The following is a 26,928-nucleotide window of genomic DNA, read 5'->3' on the forward strand; positions in this document are numbered from 1 at the left end:
ACAAAAATGTAATTCCAATATTTTTTAATTTCAACCTGCCTATTCCTTCTAGGACATCGACACTTTTCCCACAGTGACCACCGTGCTTTTTCTTTGTCTTCATATTTTGAATGACGTGCAGCATAGACATCATCAGACAGATCTTCTGCCTAAGTATTAGAATACTTGGATTATAAATCTTATTTAATGAATTAGAACACTTTTCTCACAAAACAGTTATGGATTCAGCACTCTAAAGATATACTGTACAAATGTACAGTGTAATTCATTTTTATTAAACATGGAAAACACAGTAGAATAATCCTAAAACCACATAAATGTAGAAATGGCTCTTAAGAATGTTATATTTAATACAGAAGAAATCCATTTTAGGATTGAACATTGGTGGGAATCTGAGCCAATACAAGAGTGAGCAATATATATTTTGTCTTATCTTTCTCCCGATCTACCATCACAGCCACTCTTTTCAGACACTCCATCAGTTTACATGAATGAATACATACCTAGCCTGCTCCATTCTTGTTTTTAAAGACCTACATGGACTGGAACTTTTTCTCTTACTTTTATAAGATGGCAAAATAAAAATAATAAAATGTTGCTGTTTCTCTTTCATGGAGATGGGAAGTTTGCTCCTCTATGTCCTATTAACTCACCTATTAATTTGATGGCAGCCAATGTGATCACCAAGATATCCTTCTATACTGTTGCCAAGAATGGAGAGTTGGAGGTATTATGGATATTCCATGTGATTGTGGAAGAGAGAAAGGACTCCAATCTCACAAGCTGAGGGATTACCCCTATGTTATTCAATATTTACATGAAATATGATACCATTAAAATTGTCCTAAGCTCAGTAAAAGAAGGGTTTATGATTTAAGGATATTTCTGGGGTTTAAGCTTTTGCTTATATGATAAGCAGAAATCAAGGCTAGGGCCTTTGCCTAGCCTTTTTGTGGTGATGGAATCTCACCCTGCTCACTATGCGCTTGGACTATTTTATCACAGTATGTGGGACCCCAGGTGCATCTCACAACTGCCTTGCATAGCAATGGAAATTCTGGTCCCAATTGTGGTTGTAAGTCGATGATTACTTCTATGTATTTGGGCCCTTTTTGATTATGGGCAGTTATTATAGGAAATCTAGGCATGCTGGTATTTGGCCTTTTTATTGTGTAGTTGATTTATATACATAATTGTTCACTGTCTATCACAATTTGGATTGGCTATAAATATCATTAACAAACAAATAATAAACAGAGATTATTGAAAATCAAGCCACAGTTGACCCTGGTCAGTAGATTTGTGGACACCTGTCCAAACCAATGCTATAGTGTTGACCCAATTTTAGTAAAAACTCTCAAAATATTCTCTTTCCTAACCTGTCCCTCACCCATCTCAGGATAAGAATTATACTTTTTCTTCTGCCTTTTGTGTGTGATTGTGTATGTGCGTGCATGCATTTGTGTGCCTTCGAATCATGCTGACTCCTGCAAGTCCCTGCATTTCTCCTGGCAGTATTTTTGGAAATGGTTTGCTATTGTCTTTTTTCCTAGAGCTGAGGAAGACGGTCTGACCCGAGGTTACCCAGTTAGCTGTGTTAAGGCAGGACTAGAACTTATGATCTCCCAGTTTCTAGCCTTATGCCTTAATAACTATACCAAACTGATTCTCCTCTATAGTTTTAGATAAAAAATAGTCAAAGTATTTGACTATTTTATTATTTTATAATAAGAATTATTATTTATTATAAAATTTATTTTATTCATCATATACGTAATAAATATAAGTTGTACAATGGGTGGTAGGATGAGGGAACCATCATTCCTTGAAATATGAAAGTAGTTATATCCTTTGAAATACTTGTGGTAGCTTCAAAGACTTTTCCCAGTCTCTAAATATGCAGTTGTGCATGTATAGCTGCTTCATTTTACTTGTGGCTTCAGTATTGTATGTTAATAACTGAAACAGCCATCCAAACTTCCCAAAGGATATATCTACTTTCAGATTTCAAGAATACTTTGTTCATACTAACATGCTTTCATTTCAATGCTTTCGCAATGCTGATGTATAATAATTTATCTTCAAGTAGAAATATAAAATTCCTCACTGTAAAATAATAGCAAAACAACAGCTGAATATAAACAGACCTTACCTTCTCTTCATCCTCATGCAGTTTTTCTAAAGGCTTTAGGCTAACTATTCTCCAACTGTTGATAAAAAAGATTCTTCTTTGAAAATTGTTCAGATAAAACTCAAATCTAATTCATTACGAAAAATAATTTCTATTCTGAACACTGCAAATACACCTGCCGATTCAATTACATAACTGAATTCTTTCTCATAGTTAATATTTATCTATTTCAAAGTCATTGGCTTTGACATACTTTTAAGTTAAATTAAATTAAGATAAGTTTCTCTTTTTATTTTATCAAATCACTTGTGCAAATGCACCAATGTACTGTGTTTGTTTGAACGTAAGACTATGTGTTCCCATGTAATTTTAAAATTGGAGGGTCAACCCAGATTCAGTAAGAACATGGTTAAGGGAGGTTGATATTTTTTCCCCAGTGATCTTTTGCTTATGAAAAATACTACCATAAATTAAAAGTAACTTTTCTTTTGGGTAACATAGTATAGATAGGTACAGTTTCACTGACTTGCAATGAACGTCAGTAATGACAAACAAATGTTGTGAATGTCTGAAAGCAGAGACACACTGGTTGCTTCTGACAGCTGCTTAAGTGTAGTCATCACAATTCACTGATAAATTACTGAAAAGTGGGGAAATATCTACAGTTGCATGAAAAGGTTGAGGCATTTTTGGTCAAATTGTATGTTTTAATAAACCCCTAAATGAACAGATGTGATTTGTTTTTTTACGAATCCTTCATCCTTCTCTTCCAGATATATTGTACAGTTGTAACCAATCAGTTTAATTTTGGTTTCATTAGTCCAAAATACCTTATTCCAAAACATCTAACGTTATGAAGTATTGAAACTAAGTCAGTTTCAAAGATAAAAGTTTTCCTTCTGATAACTGTGGACCACTGTTAGAAGAGTAATGTTATACAGTTGACCTGTAACCAAGTATTCCTGTGTCAGTTCACCTTTTGAGGAGGATGTTTATGATCTGTACATCAGACGCTGTTTAGTTCTGAATAGCACAGCTTTTTCTATTTTTGGACCTTTCCATTTCATTTAATTTCCATTAATTAATAATGTTTTTTTCAGTTGAAATAAGTAGAAGTGTTTAGATATTTAGATATTTTATAGCCCTCCACTGCATTTCAAAAGTAGATTATTTCCATTTTTTAAACGCTCAGAAATCTGCTTAAAAGAGCCCATGATTGTTGAAAATATTTAATTATTCCCCCTAGGCAATCATAGATCTGATTCATTTGCCATTAGTAACTTAATACTTCTAGCAACTTTACAGAAAAGGAGGGTGAAAACTGAATCAATTTGAAGGATGTCCAAACTTTTGCATTTGCCCTAATTATTTAGAAGTGTATCAGCTTCTGTTCCTTTGGGGATTTGTTAAAACGGTTTTGTAAGGAATTCCTAAATTTTTACATGCAACTGGATTTTTAAGCTTTTATAACATTAATGTAACATATGAATATATGTAGTATGATGGTGCCAAATTCTGAATTTATACAGTATATTGAAACATAAACATTTTACTTTAAACATGTGCAGTTTAAACATTTAAATATTAAGACTTTTCATCTAAATTAAGTATTTTAATCCTTTGTGCCTACACCAATATTATATACACAGAAAATACATTAATTGCACTGAAGTCTGTTCATTCATTTGAATGTTGTATGATTTGATCAACAATGAACAGAGTTTATTATCTTTAGCAATACATATCCTACAACTTTTCTGAATTAGCTTCACTATTAATCCATGAGGTAGGTATCTTTGTTTTACAGAAATTTAGATTTCTAGAAATTTGTGATCTATTAACCAACGTAAGACATCTGTAGCAAGAGTCAGACCCAATAATTATTGAAAGCATTAAGAACAAATCCTAAGAGCTGTGTTATAGGCATTACATCCATTTCCCTAATAAGAAGTAGCATAAACAATATTGTCAATTGTTTACAACATGCTTTCTATCAGAACAAAGTTTTATATTATTTATTTATGTATAAAATTCAATAAAATTTCAAATACCTTGGAGTAAGAATTTCTTTATACTGAAGTTTCTCCAGTTTTGATGGTGCAATTAATGACATAGGAATAACAATATTGTCTATGTCATAGGAACACTCACTTCTCAGTCTCCGCCTTGAATTGAGCTGTTTAAAAATTGTTTCATTAAATGACATTAAAAAGCTATATGAAAAACAAATTTCAGTGCACATATTAGTAATAATACTAAGCTTTCAAACGCAGATAATTGCATTAATATCTACATAATCTTTTCTTTTGAAGCTGGAAATGTTTTTTGTTGGTTTTATAAAGCCATACTTTTTTCAAATGTATAAAATTGTGGAGAATGTTGAATTGTCAAAATTGATTTTCTGTATTAAGACAATAAATCTGATCCTGAACTTATATCTAAACTAGCCTAGACTATTAAAAATAAAATTATGCAAAATGATAAAAACCAAAAGCATTTTTAAAATGTGATTATGGATATTTAGATAAGAGAAAAAAGATAAATGTTTAAATAATCACTTCTAGTCATTGTAATGCCCACAGCCTGGCAAACTTCCCTTAAGTGACCATCACACTGAACTGCCCCAAGGAGTGCAATTCCTTCAGGGCACAGCACAGGCTTCTAGTTATAGCATCTTTATTTTTCCCTAGAGATGATAAGAAAGGTAACACTATAAAGGGACTAAGGTTTTTCTCTGGTAAATAGCAAGGCCAAAGCACTACAAAAAGAGAAGAATTAAAAAAGAATTTCCATTTCTTGGTAAAGATTGTTGAAAGACTTGGTGGGAGAGCTATGAAGAGACTGGATTAGGAAAACAAAGATAGTTTCGGAAGATCATACAGGGAAGACTTGGAAAGGGATACAGATATAGACAGGAAACGATAAAAAGAAAAATAAAGAAAAGCAGGCAGGCAGAGAATGTTGGATTGATTTTTTTTTTTAAAAGGCAGAAAGTACAGTTAAGTTTTGTACATTATTACAAAGACCCGTACTAAAGTTTGCAACATTTTGTGATATTGGGAAGATGCCGCAGAAAAAAATAATGATGTTCAGGATACTTTTTAAAGGATTATAGATTGCTTTTATAGTTTAAGGTCAAGATTCAGCTTCTGAATCAGATTCGGTTTCTGTATATTCTGTTAAAAGACCTTAGGAACAAAAATAAATTGTAATTTGTCTTGCTATTAAATGATAATGTGATGTAATTTTAGCAATCCCCTGGGCAGATACATTCAGAAATCCATCCTATATTTAATAATATTTTACTTTTAAGAAATATGCTGAAGCATGAGATATATTTAAAATTCATTTTTCAAAATAAAAAACTTCAGTTCCTAACAACTAAAAATTGTTTTCAAGATTCATCATACGCAATATGACAATATTATCATACCTGTGATGAGATACTGTGACTAGATCTAGATAACATGTCAACACTGGATGTTGCTGTAAAATTACTATAAGACTCCTGTCCTTCATGCTGAAAAGACAATGTTTCACAACTATCATTTGCTCCTGCCATGAAAAAATTAAAAACATCAATTAATGAACAAAATTCTAAGTAATAAACATACAAGATAGATACTTGCAAAAGCATATCTAGAGTAGAAAGAAGGCTAACAATGCAGTTATTATGACTTTTTCACCCCAGATAACAGAACAGAATAACAGAGTTGGAAGGGACCTTGGAGATCTTCTAGTTCAAACCCCTATACCAGCGATGGCGAATCTTTTTTGGCTCACGTGCCATAAGTGGGGGGAGCGCAGGGGGGGTAGTGTACAGGCGTGCCGCACCCATAATGCAATGCGTGAACCCCCCCAGTGCGCATGCGCGCACTACAGACGTGACCCCATTTTTTGCATGCTTTTTTTGCCCTCCCCAGGCTCCAGAGGCTTTATGGGAGCCTGGGGAGGGCGAAAACAGCCTCTCCCCCCCCCCCGGAAGCCCTCCGGAGGCTTGAGGGACCTTCAGGATGCTTCCCTGAAGCCTCCGGAGCAGTCAAAACAAACCTCCGAGCAAACAGGAAGTGACTTCCGGTTTGCTCGGAGGGTCGTTTTGAGCGCTCCGAAGGCTTGAGGGACCTTCAGGATGCTTCCCTGAAGCCTCTGGAACAGTCAAAACGACCCTCCGAGCAAACCGGAAGTCTGTTCCCGAATTTCTGGTTTGCCCGTAGGGCCGGTTTCTTGCGCTCCGGAGGCTTCAGGGAAGCTCATGAAGCCTCTGGAGGGCCTCCGGGGGGGGGGGAGGCTCCTTTCGTCCTCCCTATGCTCCTATAAAGGCTCTGAAGCCTGGGGAGGGCAAAAAATGGTTTTAAAAAAGGGTGAACTCAGCTGGCCAGCGCGCATATGCGCACTGACCAGCTGACAGGGCAGCGCCTCGCATGCCCTGACAAATGGCTCCACGTGCCACCTGTAGCATGCGTGCCATAGATCACTGCCATAGATCACTGCCCTATACCATTCCAGACAAGTGGTTGTCCAGTCTCTTCTTAAAAGTCTCCAGTAATGTTCTCACTGTTAGGAAATATCTCCAATCCTAGGTTGCTTCTCTCCTTGATTAATTTCATCCATTGTTTCTTGTCTTGCCTTCTGGTGCTTTGGAAAGTAGGTCAATCCCCTCTTCTTTGTGAAAGTACCTCAAATATTGGAACACTGTTATCATATTATATCACCCGTGATTCTTCTTTTCACTAGACTAGACAAACCCAATTTCTGCACTGTCCTTCGTAGTCCTCAGCCCCCTAATAATCTTTGTTGCTCTTTTCTACATTCTTTCCAAAGTGTCTACATCTTTTTTATTAACAAAAAACTGGATTGTTTGTTGCACTGGATTGTGAACAAAACTGGATTATTCTAAGTATGGTTTTACTTAGGCTTTATGAAGTGGTATTTTAAGTTCTGAACGTGCTGTCTCATTTCCTAAATCAGTAATAAAGAGCACAATGAACTAAAATAGCATTTAATTAAAAAGAATTAATTGAACAATTTAGCTACACTGTCTATTGGTAGACATGATCTTGATTCTATCCCTCTGTTAAAGCAATCTAGGATTGTGTTGGGTTTTTTTGCCTGCTGCTGCACATTCGTGGCTCATATTTAAGTGACTGTCCACTAGGATTCCAAGATCCCTCTCACAGTTCTGCTATTGAGCTAGGTTTCATTTAATCTGTAGCAATACATTTTTCTTGCCTAAGTGTAAAACCGTACGTTTTTCTACATTGATTTTCATTTTGTTGGATAAATAAATATGGAAATATACCACTTGTTACTGCAAAATTGGCTGTCCATACTACCATCAGTTTCAGAGCTTGAATCATATACTGTACTAAAAGGAAACATTTTTTAATTAATTTACTCAGAACTTTTAAGTAAACTTTACTTTTAACTTTTTTAAGCAACCTAGAACTAAGGAGAAATTTCCTGACAGTGAGAACAATACATAAATGAAATGAAGTTGTGGATGCTCTGTCACTGGAGTCCTTTAAAAGAGACTGGACTGCCACTTGTCTGAATGGCATAGAGTCTCCTGCCTGAGCAGAGGGTTGGACTACAAGACCTCTAAAGTCCCTTCCAACTCTGTTATTCTATTCCATTGACAAACCTATTAAAAAGCTCCAGTTCCAATAGATAGTGGTAGCTAAATTGTTCAATTTTTTTTTAAATTAAATGTTCTTTTAGTTCATTGTGCTCTTCATTTCTGATTTAGGAAATGAGACAGCATGGTTCAGAACTTAAAATAACAATTATGTTTTTATGTGCATTCACATGAAATTCTGTCCAGTAGCTTTCTTATTTGGAAGGGTTCAAGAAAATTAGGAATATTAACCCTGCCACCATACTACTAGCTTTTACATGTAAAACAGTGAGTAAATATAATGAGAACTTCTGCTCATTCCATTCTAATTCTTGAGCCCCATGTACACTCCAATTTAGAGATACTGGTTAGGAGAAGTAAATTCACAGACCATCTTGCTTCTTGAAAAATGATAAGTAAGCAACTATTTATTTATAATACTAAAACCAATACTTATAGTTTATTAAATCTGTATATTGCCTCTCAGCAACTTTTTAATGGAATCCTGTTAATGGGAGTTTAGGAAGATTACATAGCAGAAACCATCAATATCACAGAAAAGTGAGTGAATGGGCGTTGGTTTTTACCTGATACACTCATTCTCTGTTGAAGTGGAGATAGCAGCCAGACTGGGTTTACTCCATCCAGTAACCAATTGGACTGAGTCTACACTTATGATGTCATCGGGCTCTTGTGGCTCCTCCCCAGTTCAGACGAAAGAAAACTGTAGACTCAAGTGAGTATTCTGAGCAAAAATGTACATGTGTCGTCCATATCCTCTGTTTCTCTTTCTCTCTCCTCCGCACAAAAAAGTTCTGAATTGCGTGGCGCACCCCAGGGTGGGGCTGGCTGCTGTCTCCACTTCAACAGAGAATGAGCGTATCAGGTAAGAACCAACACCCATTCTCCTGTGATCGTGGAAACAGCAGCCAGACTGGGACGTACCAAAAACTGGGCTGTGCACTAGGGTGGGGATACTAAAGAAAGTCCATTAAGGCACAAGCATTTGTTGCAGCACCCTGTGCCCAAAAGCTGTGTCAGCCGACACATACTTGTCTAACTTGTAATGACGTATGAAGACCGTGGGAGACGGCCATGTGGCTGCCCGGCAACTTCTTCCAATGGCTTGCGTGGACCAAGTAGCAGTTGTCGCAGCACTACATGTAGAATGAGCTGTAATGTTTAGAGGAACCTGCAAGGACTGAAGTTCATAAGACAGTTTAATACAGGCTCTGATCCACCACCCCAGACTCGATGACGAAGCCTTGTTACCCAAGGAGGCCCGGCAAAAGGATACGAAGAGAGCTTTCGAGTGGCGGAACAAAGCAGTGCGGTCGATGTAGATCTTGAGGGCACGTCGTACCTCAAGAGTGTGCCACTTAAGCTCCCTCTCATGACGAGGAGATGGGCAGAAATCAGGCAAGGTTAACTCTTGACCTCTGTGTAAGCAGCTATTCACCTTCGGTATGAATGTCAGGTCCAGTCTTAAAATGACTCGGTCTGGATGGAACACACATAAGTCATGCCTGACTGAAAGGGCAGCCAAATCAGAAATACGTCTGGCTGAGGTTACAGCCACCAAAAACAACGTCTTAAAGGACAACAGTTGCAAAGAAGTGGATCTCATAGGTTCAAAGGGCGAGGAAGTTGGATACCTATGGATGGCAGGGGGACGCAGGTTGGATGCTCCACAGAGAAATCTCCGGATCAAGGGATGAGAAGGTATATGGTCGGAGGCAAGACCATCTAGGACAGAAGCCAAAGCAGCCACCTGTTGGCGTAACATATTAGGGGTAAGACCCTGATCAAGCCCCCTCTGTAAGAAGTCCAATATCTGTGGAATGGACACTTTAAGTGGGTCAATAGTCTTGTTGGTACATCACAGTGCGAATGCCCACCAAGTGGCATTGTAAATGTGGTTAGTAGAGCTTCTGCATGAAGTCTGAATGGTAGTAATGATGTTGAGAGAGATGTTATCGGCTGTTAAGGCTTGCCGCTCAATTGCCATGCAGTTAATTGTAGCTACTCGGGGTCGGGATGACAAACTGATCCTTGGTGTAGAAACAGGAGAGACCGTGGAATGTGCCATGGAGTGGAGATTGACAGAGTCACTAGGTCGGCATACCAAGGTCGGCATGGCCAATTCGGCGCTCGTAGCAATAGTTCTGCCTCTTGCTCCAACATTTTCCAAATTACTCTCTGAATGAGGGGAAGGGGCGGAAATGCATACAGGAGACCTTTGGGCCAATGGCACCTGAGGGCGCCTACTCCTTCTGCCATGAACTGCGAGTAATACCTGGGTACCTGGTTGTTGTCTGCCGTCGCAAACAGGTCTAGGACTGGGAGACCGAATCGTAGTGTCAGTCGATGGAAGAGGTTCGGATGGACACTCCACTCTGCCTGATCTATCCTGGTCCGGCTCAGCCAGTCTGCCTGGATGTTGGAGATCCCCGAGATGTGCTCTGCCCTGAGAGATGACAGGTGAGATTCCGCCGACCGGCACAACAGGTTGGACTCCTGCATCAGAGGCCAAGAACGTGTCCCCCCCCCCCCGTATGTGTGCCTTGGTTGTGGTATTGTCTGTTAGGACTAATATGTGACAGTCCTGAACCCTGTGTTGGAATTGTTTGAGGGCGAAGCGAACTGCCCGTAACTCTAGCCAATTAATGCTGTTTTGGCTCTCTTCGAAGGACCATTGGCCCTGAGCCACTAGGTCCTGCATGTGTACCCCCCACCCCATCAGACTTGTGTCCATCACCGGATCCCTGAGCAAGTTCCCTTGCAAAATTGCCGGGGATTGCCATCCTCTCGGCCCTCTCGCCCCTCCTGTTCAACACATATGTGAAGCCGCTGGGAGAGATCATCCGTGGTTTTGGGGTTGAATACCATCTGTGCGCTGATGATACTCAGCTGTACGTTTCAACCCCAAATCACCCCAGCGAGGCTGTCGAAGTGATGTCCCGGTGTTTGGAAGCCGTCGGGGTCTGGATGGGGGACAACAGACTCAAACTCAACCCCTCCAAGACTGAGTGGCTGTGGCTACCGGCACCTCGGTTCAGTCAGCTGACTCCAACGCTGGCCATAGGGGGCGAACAACTGCCCCCTGTGGAACGGGTGCGCAATTTGGGCGTCCTCCTTGATGCCCGGCTGTCAATGGACGACCATGTGGCAGCCGTGGCTAGGGGGGCGTTCCACCAGGTTCGCCTGGTGCGCCAATTGCGCCCCCTTCTGGACCGGGATGCCCTACGCACGGTCACTCATGCACTGGTGACGTCTCACCTGGACTACTGTAATGCTCTCTACATGGGGCTTCCCTTGGGACGCGCACGAAGACTGCAGCTAGTCCAGAACGCAGCCGCGCGGGCAGTCATGGGGAGTACTAGGTACTCCCACGTAACACCGCTCCTGCGCGAGCTGCACTGGCTACCTGTGGTCTTTCGGGTGCGTTTCAAGGTTTTGACCACCATCTTTAAAGCGCTCCATGGCATAGGGCCTAGTTACCTGCGGGATCGCATCCTCCCACATACATCCCTGCGGCCAATTCGCTCTCACAGGGAGAGGCTTCTCCTGGTGCCGTCCACTAGGCAATGCCAACGGGCGACACCAAGGAGTAGGGCCTTCTCTGTGATGGGCCCAACCCTCTGGAATGACCTCCCCCCCGACATTAGAATCACCACTGACTTCCGCTCCTTCCGGCAGAAACTGAAGACACACCTGTTCCGACTGGCTGGTCTGGCATAATTCTTAACGTTTACCTCCTGGCATATATATTTCCTACTGGTTTTTTAGGGGACTTAATTTTATAGGACACTGGGGTTTTAAATTTTGTATATTTTAAATTATTTATTTAGCAATTACAGTTCTGTCTATTTTATCCTCCTCTTATTTATGTATTTATCCATTTAATAATTTTTAATTGTTATTATGTATGATGTTTTTGATATGGACTGTACACCGCCCCGAGTCCCTTTTGGGAGAGGGGGCGGTCTAGAAGTGCTAATTAAATTAAATTAAATTAATTTGAGGGTAAGACCTAACTGGGAAGGGGAACCCGGAGAGGGGAGCAGCTCCTCTCAGCCTTTTGATGGGGAAGCATGAACCATTGAAGGGTCCTGTTGTGGAACCTGGCCCATGAGACAACTCCGAAGCAAGACACCATCTTGCCCAAGACTTGGGAGAGAAGAAGAAGGGACGCCTTGCATAGGCGCAGCACCTTCTTGACAATTTCCTTCAGACTGAGAATGCAGTTGTTGGACAGAAACACCCTCCTCACCATGGTGTCTATTAAGTGAAGAATGCGAGTGCCGGGAACAAGATGACTCTTCTTGAGATTCACCCCGAACTCGTGATTCCGCAGGGTGTGAATGGTGAGAGCGAGATCCGTTTTTGCTTGAGTCGGAGACCTGGACAACAAGAGGATGTCGTCCAGGTAACAGAGAATCCGAACTGGAGATGACCTGATGTAAATACCCTGGGGGCCGAGGACAGTCCAAACGGAAGAGCTCAGTACTGGAAGTGCCTCCCCCCATAAGCGAAATGGAGATATTTTCAGTCGTCTATAAAGATGGGAATATGAAGGTAAGCTTCAGTCAAGTCTACCGACGTGAGGAGGTCGCTTTTCCTGACTCCCTTCAGGATGGTGTGCAGAGAATGCATTTTGAACTGCTGGTAGACAATATGGCGGTTCAACGATTTTAGATCCAAAATTGCTCTCCATCCCCCGGAATTCTTCGGTACCACAAACAGGCGGGAATAAAACCCCTGCCCTTCCTGATGGGGAGGAACCGGTTGGATGGCCCAGATCTCCAACAGGTGCTGAATGACCTGTTCCATCAGTGCCCTATTGCATGGCCCGAAGTGTTCCTGGGGGATGGAGAAGAATTCCAGCATGAGGACAAATTTGACAGTTTTGAGTACCCAATTGTCTGTTGTGGTCTCTTCCCAGCAGTGGGCAAAGAATGCCAGGTGGCCTCCGATCAGAAGAGAGTCCAGATTTTCGTCATGAAAATTGGTGGTTGCTTCCTCCTCCTTCTTGGGGGGGAAACACTGGGCATTTCTAATAGATCTGTTCTGGTGAGATCCCTGTCTGGGAGTGTCGGACTGACACTGCGGACGGGAGAATGACGTTCCCCCATCTGCCGGCCGAAAGGGCGATCTCCTGTAGTAAGGAGCGGGACAACTGTCCTGTTTTTTATAGATTGATGAAAGGACCTTGCGCTTGTCTTTAGATTCCGTGAGGTACTGATCCAGAGGGGTACTAAATAATTGGGTGCTACTGAAGGGGGAGGCTGCCAGGCGTCACTTGGTACAGACATCTGCCTGCCATGGCTTGAGCCAAAGCAGGTGCCTGGCCGTGACCGAAGAAGCCATGGCTTTGGAAGCGAACCTGGCAGCATTGAGAGAAGAATCAGCCGCAAATTCAACGGCTGTCCTAATCTTGTTGAGGTCCCTATGTGATCTAGTGTCAGTAGGAGCGATGCGCTCCTGAAGCTGTTCAATCCAGACTAGGGCTGCTCTAGAGAAAAAGGAAGTGGCAGTGGAGGCCCTAATGGCCCAGGCCCCTGCCTGATAGATTTTGACTAAGGTTTGGTCTGACCTTTTCTCCTCAGGCTGGACCTCTCCAGGGGCTCCAGAGATCACAGTAGGAGATGAAAGTGCTGCAACTGGTGCATCTACTGGGGGAGACTCGAAGAATTTGGTGAGTTCCGGTGCAATGTTATAGAGATGGTTGGCTGTGGAACTGTGCCCGGGGCCTCCCACTACTTCTGGATCACGTTCAGAAAGATCTTGGGAACAGGGATCACCTCCTTTTCCACAGTAGGTTCAGTGAATGGGGTACTGGGACCCTCAGTTGTAGCCGGTTCTGCTGATTTTTCCTGTGAAGTAGAAGCTGAAGCAGAAGATGGTAAGTTAGCAGCTTTAATGGCCTTAAGCAGTAGGGACTTAAAACGCTTGGTTTTAAATAATCTGGCAAAGGTCGGGGCATCCGGGGTGACCACCTCGTTGTCAGACAGATCTGAATCCCGCAGGTTATCTTGTTCACCACCAACCGAGGCCTGAGAAGTAGAAGCAGAGGAAGCAGCTGCAGAAGATTTATGCTTGTGGCTATGTGATGGAGCAGGTTGGGGGGCGCTGTTGTAGGCCAGCAGCCATGACCTGTTTGATGGTTTCAGCAATGATGGTTGTCATATCTGCAGGAGAGGTGTACATGGCTTGGGAATCCCTAAACCATGTGCCATAGGGAGGGAAGCCTGTTCAAAGGTGTGTTCCCTATTGAGAGGGACAGTAAAGAAATTGCCTCTGTTGTCATGTTCTACAGAAGACGATGACTCAGAAGAAGACAATTCGCCATTCGGATCTGCCAGTGAAGGGCAAGGGCCCATGGGAGGCAAGACAGGTGGATCTGGGGGGACAACTTGGAGACCCTTGGGAGGAGGGGGGAGTGCTGGGCAGTTAGAACTTCTTGTTGTTTTTGGGCCCTCTGAAATTTTTTCTCAAGAGTCTTCTGTCTTCGCTCTTCTGCCCTGGTAGTGGCTTTAGAGACCTGGGGATTTACCCGAGGAAGGAGCCTCTTTGGCCTGCCTCTTCCTACTGCTCTTCGCCCCTGATGGCCCTGCCTCCTCTAATCTTCTATCTGTAGACACAGCTTGGTCAGCCATCTCCCCCGACATAAATCAAGCCACAATAAAGATAGGCAACGATCTCACCCATTTGATGTCCAGGCGCTCCTGATCCAGTACACCTGGAATGATCCGGGGTCGCTGGGCACTTGTAACAGCTGCTGCAGAGTTTGCACCTTTTTCAAAGTGTCCAAAATGGCTGACTGTTTTCTTCCGAGGTTTTTCCAAGCCTCAAAATGGCCGCTTATCTTCGTGGGCTTTTCTGACCTGCAAAATGGCCGCCGACACTCAAAGTGGCCGGGAGCTCCACAGAATGGCCACCAACCTCACCTGGAACCGCTGCGCGCTAAAGGGCTGGTCGAGCTTCTCTTCGAGTGCCCAGAGTTCAGGAGCCCCTTGGAGAAACAGCTATGGAGCCGTAACTCATGAGCTGGCCGATCCAACTGCAAGGCAGGCTTCCTGAATGAACTCGTGGCTGCAGGCATTCAGAACGGCTGAAGAGAGGCAGCCTGGAAGCAGTTTTGAATTTCCCTCCAATTTGGTCAGAAGAAAAGAATGATTTAAAAAGCTAATTTAAAGCATTTTTTTTTGTAAAATATCTCCAATTAATGCTATAAGGCTAAAATTTGGAGGAGAGATCAATTCTCACTGCTAGTCTTGATTGGGCTGAGTCTGAATTGGGGAGGAGCCACAAGGGCTTGATGACATCATAAGTGTAGACTCAGTCCAATTGGTTACTGGACGGAGTAAAGCCAGTCTGGCTGCTGTCTCCACAATCACAGGAGAAAGATGCTTTTCCAAAACTTAAAAGGTCTGTAGAACTCTGATAATATTAACATTTTAATGGATGCAATAGCTTTAGCTTGAAAATAGAATATGACTGTCTTTGGGCATAGATAAAACTTTTTGTTTGACCCATGGAAGAAGGGGTGATATATTTACAATTCATTTTGATATTTTTCAAAGAGTTGCTTCTTGGACAAAATGTTATATATCCTAATATGTATAAAATATAAAGTGTTGTATAGCCTAATGAATTATTTAATGTAAATGAGTTTTATGGCAAACATTAATGGAGCTCTTTATTCACTTACAATTGGACGTAAGTTTTAGCTTCGCACAAAGGTTGAAATAAACAGACAAGAATTTCTCCTTGATTTCAAATAGAGAATTATTATTTCACCCTATTGATTTGCAGTCATAGCTTGTTGTTAAAGTTTTTATTAATTTATTTTACTAGTGAAGATACATTTCCCCTACCAGAATAAATCCAGTCCAAATTCCTCTAGGGAGGGTTTTAGGTCTCCAATGTGCCTTATGCTTTGAATCAGATATGAAAGTAGAGATCAGACACTGGCTCTTAATGTTTGTACATTGGTTAAAAATGTGTGCTTACCATAGGGTCTTGCCCTCTTGAGGATGTCAGGTAACTGTCACTAAGAGTTCTCTTGTAAACAAATTATAGACAATTTTCTTTCACAAAAATAATGTACTAAAAAGTGGCTATGTTCAAGAGCTGTTGCTCATTAACAATAATGAGATATTTCTCATTGTGAATGTAGAATGCCAAATTGATCTAGTTCTTATCTGTGGACAACTGCATTTTAAAATGTGCCTCATAACTCACAGCATTGGATTATTCAGGATATAAAATAACTTATAACCTGGAAAGTTGAGGTGCTCTTTTTTCAGTGGTGCTGGCAGATACATTTTTTAAAAAAACCTATCCAGTAGAATTGTATCATGAGTACTATGTACTTACCAGACAATGTCTCGCTTAAATGTCTTTTCTTCCTTCCCTCTGAAAACAGTTCTTTTGCCATACTTTGATGTTTACAACTGGATCCATGGCTCAACTGTTGAAGAGGAGGTTTAATTTGACTAAAAACTGGGATAAAAACAAACATAACTTTACTGTGTCACAGTAAATCACAGAGAAAATGTTTAACTTCTGGCAGTATGCTTTTAAGACATTGAATTACATAAAGCCCAAAATATATCAAAACTGGTCAATGATTTCAGGCACAATTTATAGATGGGCACAATTTATATATATTTTCCTTGCTGTAAAATTTATTAGATGCAGAAAGGAATGTAGATTTATTTTAAATCAAACTGATTTAAGTAATAGATATTATCAATTTATATATTTGAAAAATGATTTGTTCACCGATCAGGAAGATTCTTTAATAGTAATTTCTAGAAAAAAAAATCTGGTTTGATATATTCATTAGTATAGAGCAGTGCTTCTCAATTATTTTCTGTCATGCCCCCCCTAGGAAGAAGAAAACATTTCGCGCCCCCCGCGCGACTAAATAGTATCATTTGTCTATAAAATTGTTATAAGTACACCTCTGCATAACACTGTATCCTTATTAAAGTATAAGAGAATAAAAAAAGAAAGAAATGTGGATCAATTTACAACAAAGAATAGCTTTATTAACTGTAGCAGAAAAGATTTAAAGCAGCACAGGATTTAAAGGAACACAATATTAAAAAAAACTTTAACCTGCAAAACAAAAATATATAAAATAATTTGAGCTGAGCCCCCCTTTACGAAGCCTCGCGCCCCCCCTGGGGGGCCCGCCCCACTATTTGAGAAGCACTGGTATAGAGTAAGTGCAAATAAGAGATGGATAAATTTCATTTTCCAAAGGTGCATACAATATAAAATATTTTGTCAGACTTTTTTCAGATGAATTTTCATTACAAAAATAGAATGAGCTCAGTTCAAAGCAAGCAGATATATATTTTGCAATTGTATTAAACACTAGTTCTTATCCATCAAAAATATAAAAACAAAGGAAAATCAATGAGTTATTGAATAAAAATAGTTTTTTTAATAAGAGCATACCATTTAATGGAGACATTTTGTATGCTAAACCAAAAGCAGCACCTTCAAAAGCATCACCTTTGACCTCATATTTCTTGAGTAAAGTTTTAAAATGAACATGTAGAGGAACATCTGCAAAAAATATTTAAATAAGATAACTTCATTTATTTATTTAAAACATTTACTTTACATAGCTCCCCATTTTATATCTAACTCTGGGTCACTCCAATTAGTAATGAAATAATATCAACAATAAAGCAACATAATGTATAAATATATTAAAACTGTAAACTGGCATCAAATTTTCATTTACAAGCTTTATTATTAATTGTATTTTTGTTTATCTAAAACAAGTATCATATTGTTCATCTTTATTGTCATACTGTGTACATTTTAGGAGTTTTTAACATTTATAAATGTTAACATTTACATCTATAAATATGATGATGAAAATCTATATCATCACATAAATAAAGACCATAACCATCCTAGCACTTCCTCAAGAGTCTGTTTCTCCAAGGGCAGAATTAAGCTAGTTGTCAGCTCCCTAAAAGTGATACTGCCATTCAATTGGGAGGAGGGGGACCTTGGAGTCGATTTATTAGCAGTGCCTGTGACAACTGATATTTTACAACTGGTTTCCTGGCACCAAAGTGCCTTGAGATCCCCTCACCTTTGGGGGGAATGTTTATGATGGCCATGTGGAACGTTTCACTTTAATATCTAACGGAAGATAGCCATTAGAATATATGTTTATTCGGCTCTCAGGACAGTTGATAAAGGAAACATCTTCACACTTGTGTATTGGCTAAAATCTGCATTCTAACTAATGGGAGGGGTCTCTACTGCTTTAATTCTACTTGCATTGCTTAAGGGGATTCAGATGTTGCTTTGAATGCAATGGCTGCCATTCTACTTAATAAAAGGTTCCTTTTGAAATACTCCGTTTCAAGAGTCTTCACTTTTACCAATGCTTCATCTGTCTACATAGATCAGCCCACAATCAACTAACATTGGTGAAATTGATCACATATTGTTTACTAAGTATGGTTTTTGCTTAATACATCAGAATTACATTTTTATCTCACACAATGGAATCCATAAAGTACAATTGCTAGTCCTCACATTTATAAAATTCTGGCCAGCTCTTATGCATTGGGTTCAGATCAACTATCAACAGGTTCAAATAATAGCAATAAGAATGACTAAAACCAATGCAAAGAAATTGTGGAAACTGTTCAGTTTTAAAATGACTGAGGAGGATATGACAGCATTTTTCTGATGTAGCATCCAGATTTTGACACATTCTCCATCATCCCTGTGACTGAGACTACAGAATAAGATATAAAAACTGAAATTTGCTTTGAACATTAGGAAAAAGAACTAATAATAAAACAATTCTACAAATGGAACCAATTAACTAAGAAAAAATGACATGTGTAGTTTTATTGGATGTGTTCAAGTATAGACCATACAAACTATGCACACATTAAAATCATTACTTGTATTCCTGACTGGAATAAGCAAATACTTTTCTAGTGCATAATACTTACATACCAGATAATATTTGTTGATTGTATCATGACTTTCCAGTACATGGACAAAACTAATTAGAGATGTGATTATCATAACAATCAACTTTAAGAAAATGTTCTTTTGTAATGATTTTTATACTATATTAAGATATTTAGAATAACTATCCATGCAATAGCAGGCAACTAACTTACCCGAAGGAAATGATAAAACAGGATGGAATGATGTATCTAGTTCCAACATGACTTGTTTGCCTATACTAGAATTTGTGCTAAACTCGTAAGTACTCCTTTTGCTGCTTGCAATCTCTTCTGTATTACACAAGGTACTGCCGTGATGCAAAGCCTATAAAATAGCATATAGATTTGAACAAACAGAATGATTTGAACAATCCTAAAACAAACTGACCTAAAACTGAAATCAAACCCAAACAAAATAAATCACTTCTTTAATGACACAGTTCTACTAGATTTTGATGGGCTATATTTCTCTTTAAAAACAAGCAGTTCATTGTTTGGGTTAATTTGTGCTCAACTTTTTTCTTAAATAATGACATTACAATGAAACTAAACTGTTCTAATTGTATTCGTTTTCTAATGACAATGGATCTGGCCATAATTAGCAAGCAATACAATTAACCTGAATTAATACAATACAAATTATTAACTTAAGTTTTTATGACTATATATGCATGTAGAAAACATTTTAATAATGTGATTGAAACTTTACATTTACCACCTTATATGTTGTGATCCTACTGAACCAAATTATTTTTTTCTTAATTAATATGCTCTTTGCCTGTCTTTTCTCCAGAAATTCCTAACTGCTGATCATAGAATTATAGAATTCTTTATTGGCCAAGTGTGATTGAAAACAGAAGAAATTTTTCTCTGATGCATAAACTCATAGCATACATATAAACAGCAAGTAATAGGTCATACATCATAATAAACAACAATTGATAGATCATAAGAAACCAATTGGAGAAGACAGTAGGAAAGATGAGAGGATGAGAAATGAGACAATGATGTGGGAATTAAGTGTTCAGCAGAGTGATGGCATGGGAGAAAAAATATCATGCAATGCCTTATAGCAGTGTCCTGAGGGGAGAAGTTCAAATAGATTATGTCCAGGATGAGAGGGGGTCTGTAGAAATTGAAGTCTATATCTGTCCTGTTTGGTTGCAGTGCCAAACCAGACAGTTATTGAGGTACAAATGACACACTCAATAATTCCTCTGTAGAACTGTATCAGCAGCTCCTTGGGCAATCTAAGCTTTCTGAGTTGATGCAGGAAGAACATGTAGATACTAGAAACTTCAGCTAGTAGAAGAGAGCTTTTTTTAACCAGAGAAAGCATTCTAGAACTGGTAGCACTACTATTATATCATAATCTGTTTTCAAACAAAATATAAAGGATTCATTATCACTTCTTAAATGTTACAATGCATTAAGCAACAATTAATGCATTACTTGGCCATTTGACTATATTAAGAAACTCTACAAATTGTACTAAGATAAAAGTAGAACACCTTCATAATATATTGTTGTCTCTGCAATCAACCCAAATCTACTCTACATGATCCATCCTCTTCTGAATGGTCTTTGATATAAAAGACACAGTCCTCTAGCAATATGTAAGATCATTCTCTGTAAAAAGTACAATTTATTTTGACTGTTCCAGTATGGCTTAAATTATTAAAAAGTGTTAGGCAATTAATTCTTGCTACAGAGTAACAGCAACACCTTGAATAACTGGACCACCAGAAATATACAATATTTTTGAAAAATATAAGATCTTTCTGCAAAAAGTACTTCAGGAAATCTCTCATACTTTACCATAGAATTGTGTGGTTCAATTAAGGTCTAGAGAAAGGTCTTCTAAGGTGCTGAGGCATGTAAATTATTAAATGCTTTCTACCTGGAAATCTGATTTATGTTGTGCCAGCCTCTTCAAAGACTTGGTACAGTTAAGATATGCTATGTCATCACGGGCAGCAAAATCCGAGACCTTTTGAAACTTTAGCTAGTTCTCAGGTCTGCTTGACCTGGGAAGTGAACAGAAAGCCCCTATTGTGAAATAATATGACTAGCAGAAGTGCAAGAGAACTGCTGAAAATCTGCTCCTCAAAAGAAAGTTTATATAGTCTGAGTCCATTGAGGGATTCTGCAACCAGCAATTAAATAATTGTTAAATGACTTTGTATTAGGAATATTCCCAGCTCAGCCTTCAGTGCAGAGATTAGTTTAAACCTATATATCTTAGGAACCTTGTCTTTCTACATGAATCTGCTAATCACAAGAATACATTGAAATATGTCATGTCACTATCAGATCTCTAATAGGATAAATAGGAAAAAAAGTTATCCAAAGTAGGACCCATATTAAAGACAAATTTTAGGATTCTACCTGATTTCTTTTATTTTACCGGATTTCTTTTATTCTGGAAAGCCTAAAAATCAACTACCGTATTTTTCAGAGTATAAAAACACCCTTTCCCCCCAGAAAGAGGGTGAAAATCTGGGTGCGTCTTATAGTCCGAATGTAGCTCCATCCACCCGCTCTGCGCGTTGCATTTTCAGGGGTTCCATGCAGCGGGGATCCTCACTTTCACATGGAGCCTGATTCCTGAAGCAGCCTGGGTAATTGTGTTCAAAGCCTTTTCAAAGAAAGCATTTTTGGGCTGCAGCACCACGATCCCCTCCCCAATTCCAAAAAGGGTGCGTGCAGAGGCCAAAAAAATTCATCATGCTTCAGGTGGCAGGCAGTTCCAGCACACGCTGCCACCTCAAAATGCTTTCCTTCCCAGTTCCCTAGTGCACATTGTAGAGCCACACACCCTCCTCCCCTCCTCTGCAGACTCGCCTTCTCTTACTCCTGGCCAGCACTGTCGGCCGGGGAAGGCCGGGAGAAAAGTGAGAGGGCAGCACGGTCGGGTGAGGGCGCAGGAGCCAGGCGTGGACACAGGGTAGGTAGATTAGAGGCAGCCAACCGATTGCCGGCTCAGCTGCTGGCCACCCGGAGTGCGCAGGCAGCAAAGGAAACCTGCGTTGTGGCTGCTGTCTCCTGCCTACGTGCCTCGAGGAGGCCGAGCAGCAGCAGCAAGGAGAGCAGAGAGGTCCTGAGCTAGGGGAAGCACCTGCCAGCAATGCCTTCAGGGTGAAGACATTGCGAGCGGGGAGGGCTCAGCCCCCTCAGGAGCCATATGAAGTTTCTCCTGCCGGGTCCCATGTCTGGAAGGCACCTTTACCACTCCCGCCCCGGAAAATGCACTTTGCACGAAGGACCAAACGGAGCCACTGGGTGCTCCAGTCAAGTTGCAGCCGAGGGGAGGATGCATCTCCTGGCCAGGGCTGATCTCAGGAATTGGGGCGGAGGGGGTGCGAGGAAAAGGGGATCCCACCTGTTCCCCAGCCCACCCTCTGGAGCTGCCTCTGCTTCCTGCCCACCTGACACACTTGCCGGCATTCCCACTTTCTCTTGTCTGACCATTCGTGCTCTGCCAGCCACCTCTATACTCTCTCCCAGAGGCTTTCCGGAACCCGCCCCAGCTGGAGGGAGGGGAGGGGAGAGTCTGGCAGCTCCGTTGCATATCTTGGCTGGTCTTTGCAGGGGAAACCTTACGTGGTAAAGAAAAACTTCTTTACTCATGAGAAACATTTCCTTATTATGCAGATGTTTCTCCCTGCACAGAGCGGCCAAAAGAGAGAAGCGGTGGAGCTGCCAGACTCGGGTAAGATGTGCGCCACATCTTAACTTTAATTGAAAACATTTCACTTCTCATCTAAGAAGCTTCTTTGGTTCTGATTGAATGGTGGGGAAATCCTTCTATCATTTAGTCAGAACGGAAGAACCTTCTTGGATGAGAAGTGAAATATTTTCAAGAAAAAAACAAGTCCAGTTGCCCTTTGAAAAGCACCTTTGGGTTTGGTTGAATCCCCTAGCATAAATGTACATGTATTTGAGGTATTGCAGAAATTGAGGATATAATATATATTGTATATTATTTGAATGTTAGTTGTCTCCATGGGATCTATATCTCAGAACATATTTTAAAAGTTCAGAAAGAATACAAACATTACAAATAAAATGGTTCCCTTTTTGAACAAAACAGTGCAACTGTTATATATTGCCACATATGACAATATATAAAGTGATAAGAACATATGAATCAAGTTTTTCTTTTTCTTTTGTTATCAATAGTCTTATTCAATTTTTCTATACAGGTAATCTTCAACTGATGACAGTAATGGAGCCTGCCTATTTTCCAGGGCGCTGCTCTGGAGAGTCCAAGCAAGGGTTAAATACAGCCAATCTGCCCAGAACTGAATTGAAACTTTAAACCATACCTCTAGTGCTGATTATCTTCAGTTTTTTTCAATTCAGCTAGACCAGTGGACGCGCTTCAAGTTTCTCTTCAATTCTAGATAGATTGCTTGGACTCTCAATTATATTATTGAAAGGAAAAGATCGTGTTCTTTAACTTGGAGCAGGCTTGGTGAGAGAAATTTACTTTAAATCCCAATTTGGCTTCTCTCTCACCCCTTGGTCCTCCCAGTGTCTCGATCTTGCACGGGCCCCACAGGGTCACAGACAGCTGTTGGGGAAGCGCGTGGGTCGGACTGCCGACGCCAGCGCCACCGCAGCAACCCTGCTGCAGGAGGAAATCCCTGCTGAGAGCTCCGTTGTCATCTGTGCTTTTTACAAGCGGTCGTTCGGCGCGGCCCCTCAGGGCTCTCCTAAGCATTAGCGGCAACTTTAAAACGTCTGGATAAGGACGCCATACGGTGTCAGAAGGCCCTAGAAAAACAATTTTCCAAGGCCCAGCAACAGGCCCAAGCTTCCCAGTTGGTGGACTCTCAGGAATCCTCCGGAGAGGTTGCCCTTGCCCAGGCTCAACCTATCTCCAATAGCGAAGGAGAAGGCCAGGAATTCTCGCCCACAGCTTCTTTGGTCATGGCAGTTTCACCAGGCCCCTCGATGGCGGATCAGGCCAACCTCTTCGCCTGTCCTTCGGACCTAGAGGGGGGGCCAGCCCCCGTGGGTGCCTTGGCACCGCAACTGCCACCTCCCAGACCCAGGCTTCACCCAGTCGAGGACCAGGGGCCCAACCTTTCAGCGGAAATGCAAGAGGTCATCAACAGGGCTATTTCCCAGGGCATTGAAGCGGGCATGGATCAGAGAGGCAAACGCACTCGCAAGACCCGCCATATGGAGCCCCGGGCAGCTCCCAGTATTGCATCCTCCTCCCAGCCTCCTCAGTCCCCCCATTCCTCCCTAGCCTCGGAGGATTCGGCCTGGGAGGAGGAGGAAGACTTATTACCTAGGCAGGAACCCAAGTTCTCGGGGGATGAAGGTGGTTCTTCCGAAAAGCCTACCTTTTCGGGCCTATTTAAAATGATCAACTTCAAAACCATCCTGGATAAGGCTATGGTAGCGACCCGCATGGGGTCTACCCCCTCGACTCCAATGGCCCAAGACCCAGATGATGTATCTGGGGATCTTTTCGAAGAACCTGTGTCGGCCGAGGAGATAGTCCCAGTTCCCAAACTATTTCTCAACATGGTTCAAAAGCAATGGGCACAGCCTTGTACCATGGCTACCCCAGCAACGATGATAAGAAGCTTTATACAGTAGATGCCAGCCTGGAGGATTTGCTTAAGCTACCTCCAATTGATCCCCCCGTGGCGGCAATCACCTCTACGTCTGTTCTCCCCCCCAACTTATTAGAGGGACTCAAGGCAGAGGACAAGTGGTCCGAGACTGCTTGTGGCAAAACTCAACAGGCGGAAGCATGGGAAATTAAGTTGTCCACCTCAGCCTCCTTCCTTTCCAGGGCAGCCCTGCTTTGGTTGAGGCAGTTGCTAAGAAAAATTCCGGCCAAGGACACCAAGTTGAGGCAGGATATCAACAAGATCATGGCAGCCACAGAGTACACCGCCGATGTCACCCTGAGTGCTGCCAAGTTTGCCTCTCGAGCCCTAGCGTCTAATGTCACCACCAGACACCACTTGTGGCTGAGACACTGGAACGTGGATATGCGCTCCAAGTGGAAGCTTGTCACAGCCCCCTTTAAAGGGGACAAGCTCTTCGGGGAGGTCCTGGATCCTGTCCTAGTAGAAAACAAGGACAAGAAGAAGGTGATGCCATCAGTCAATAAGAAGTCCGATCGGAAGGGTCCCAACTACTACAGGAGGCAGCCCTTTCGGAACACTGAGCCTTCCACTAGCTCCGCCCCATTTCATCGGGCGTATCCCCAGCAATCCGATCGGTCCCAAGACCGTCAGTCCTTTCGCGACAGAGGTCACCAGCAACACTACTCCAAATGCCCCTTTCGGGGGGGTCTGGTTCACGCCCCTTCAGGAGATACAAATGACCATCAACGATCAGCTCCCATAGGACGGCATCTCCAGCTTTTTCACGCCAAGTGGGAGCAGATCACGTCGGACCAGTGGGTCCTACAAACGATCTGCATGGGTCTCACCTTGGAGTTCCTCTCCTCCCCCCCTCGCCACTTCATCAGGTGCCCCGTCCCTTCATGCCCAGTCAAACGGTCCCTCATGGAACAGGAGATCAGGCATCTCAGGGATATCAGGGCCATAGAGGCTGTTCCGGCGGGTCAGGAGGGGACAGGATTTTACTGAATCCTGTTCCTGGTTCCCAAAAATTCCGGGGCGTGGAGGGAATATTGGACCTAAAAAGATTAAACTATCATGTAACCTATCGGAGGTTCAAAATGCAATCCCTCCAGTCCATCCTGGGATGCATCAGTCTGGGGGATATATTGACATCCATAGACCTCAAAGAGGCCTACCTATGCACCCATCTGCAAAGCCCACCGCCGATACCTGAGATTCACTTACGCAGGCCGCTACCAGTATCGAGCGTTGCCGTTCGGCCTATCATCGGCCCCCAGGACATTTACGAAGATCCTCGCGGCGGTGGCGGCCTTCCTCAGATCTCATCCAATAAGACTGCACTGCTACCTGGACGATGTCCTCATCCAGTCGTCATCCCACCAACAGGCAACCAGAGACCTGGAGTACACCATCCAGGTGCTTCAAGGCCATGAGTTCTCCATAAACTTGGAGAAAAGTCATCTTCTTCCGACAACCAGACTACAACATCTAGGGGCCATCATCGACACCGTCTCCTGATGGGTCTTCCTATCTCTGGAGAGGGTGATCAGCCTCAGGGAGAGGGTCGCACAAGTGCAGCGGTTGCCCCTGGCCAAGGTGGTTCAGCTGTCTCAGCTTCTAGGCAAGATGATCTCGTGCCTATCCGTCGTGCCTTGGGCAAGACTCCACTCCCGGCCGCTCCAGTGGCTCCTGCTCCCTTACCAAAGGGCCAACGAAAGCAGCTCGACGAGGCTAATCCCGGTCTCCTTAGAGGTACGGCGTTCCCTCAGGTGGTGGTTGTCCCCTGCCCTGACAAAGGGGTCCCCCTTCAAAGAACCCGTCCATCTCACCATCACGACGGACGCCAGCCTTTATGGCTGGGGAGCTCATTGCCACAGTCAACTGCTGCAGGGCAGGTGGTCTCCTTCCGAGGCTGCTCACAGCATCAACTGGCTGGAGCTGAGGGCAGTCAGGTTGGCCCTCCACCAGTTCCAGACCAGCATACAAGGGTGCCACGTGCGGATAACGGACAATGTTGCGACAAAAAAGCACATCAACCGCCAAGGGGGCACTTGCTCCAGATCCTTGATGTCAGAGGCCGAAATCCTAGGACGATGGGCGGAGAAACACCTCCTGTCCCTACAGGTGGAACACATCTCGGGCACGACCATCACCCAGGCGGACTGGCTGAGCAGGGCCACGGTCGACCACTCGGAGTGGCGCCTGCATCCGCACCTGTTCCAGCAATTGTCCCAGAGGTTCGCCCGTCCGCAGGTAGACCTGTTCGCCACCGCATCCAACACGCACCTCCCAAGGTTTTTCACGAGGTTCCACGACCCGCGTGCCAAAGGAGTCAACGCCTTGCACTGCCCTTGGCCGCGGGGACTACTGTACGCCTTCCCTCCGTTACCTCTACTTCCCAGAGTCAGCTGGAAGATCCTGTCGGAGGTACTGCTGGTGGCACCGTTCTGGCCCAGGAGAACCTGGTTTGCGGACTGGTGAGCCTCTCTGTCGAACCACCATGGCAGATCCCTCTGCAGGAGATCTCCATCAGCCAGGGGGCTCTTCAACATCTGGAGC

General features: G+C 42.4%; 1 protein-coding gene across 9 annotated transcripts in view; it reads right to left on the bottom strand.

Moving 5' to 3' along the window:
* Window positions 1-26,928, bottom strand: part of KANSL1L (KAT8 regulatory NSL complex subunit 1 like) — an 85,278-nt gene that overhangs the window by 15,078 nt on the left and 43,272 nt on the right. For all 9 annotated transcript variants that reach the window (XR_014175061.1, XR_014175062.1, XR_014175063.1 and 6 more), the window contains 7 exons: window positions 18,926-19,076; window positions 17,220-17,330; window positions 16,128-16,253; window positions 5,565-5,686; window positions 4,183-4,307; window positions 2,153-2,207; window positions 40-149 (listed from right to left, as the gene is read on the bottom strand). Coding sequence is in view for 1 of the 9 variants with exons in the window: in XM_081949148.1 (XP_081805274.1) it covers window positions 40-149; window positions 2,153-2,207; window positions 4,183-4,307; window positions 5,565-5,686; window positions 16,128-16,253; window positions 17,220-17,330; window positions 18,926-19,076 (800 nt within the window). In the remaining 8 variants the exon portion in view is untranslated. The remainder of the gene's footprint in view (window positions 1-39; window positions 150-2,152; window positions 2,208-4,182; window positions 4,308-5,564; window positions 5,687-16,127; window positions 16,254-17,219; window positions 17,331-18,925; window positions 19,077-26,928) is intronic.

The sequence above is a fragment of the Natrix helvetica genome, assembly GCF_964273705.1.
Source record: "Natrix helvetica genome assembly, chromosome: 1".
Lineage (NCBI taxonomy): Eukaryota > Metazoa > Chordata > Lepidosauria > Squamata > Natricidae > Natrix > Natrix helvetica.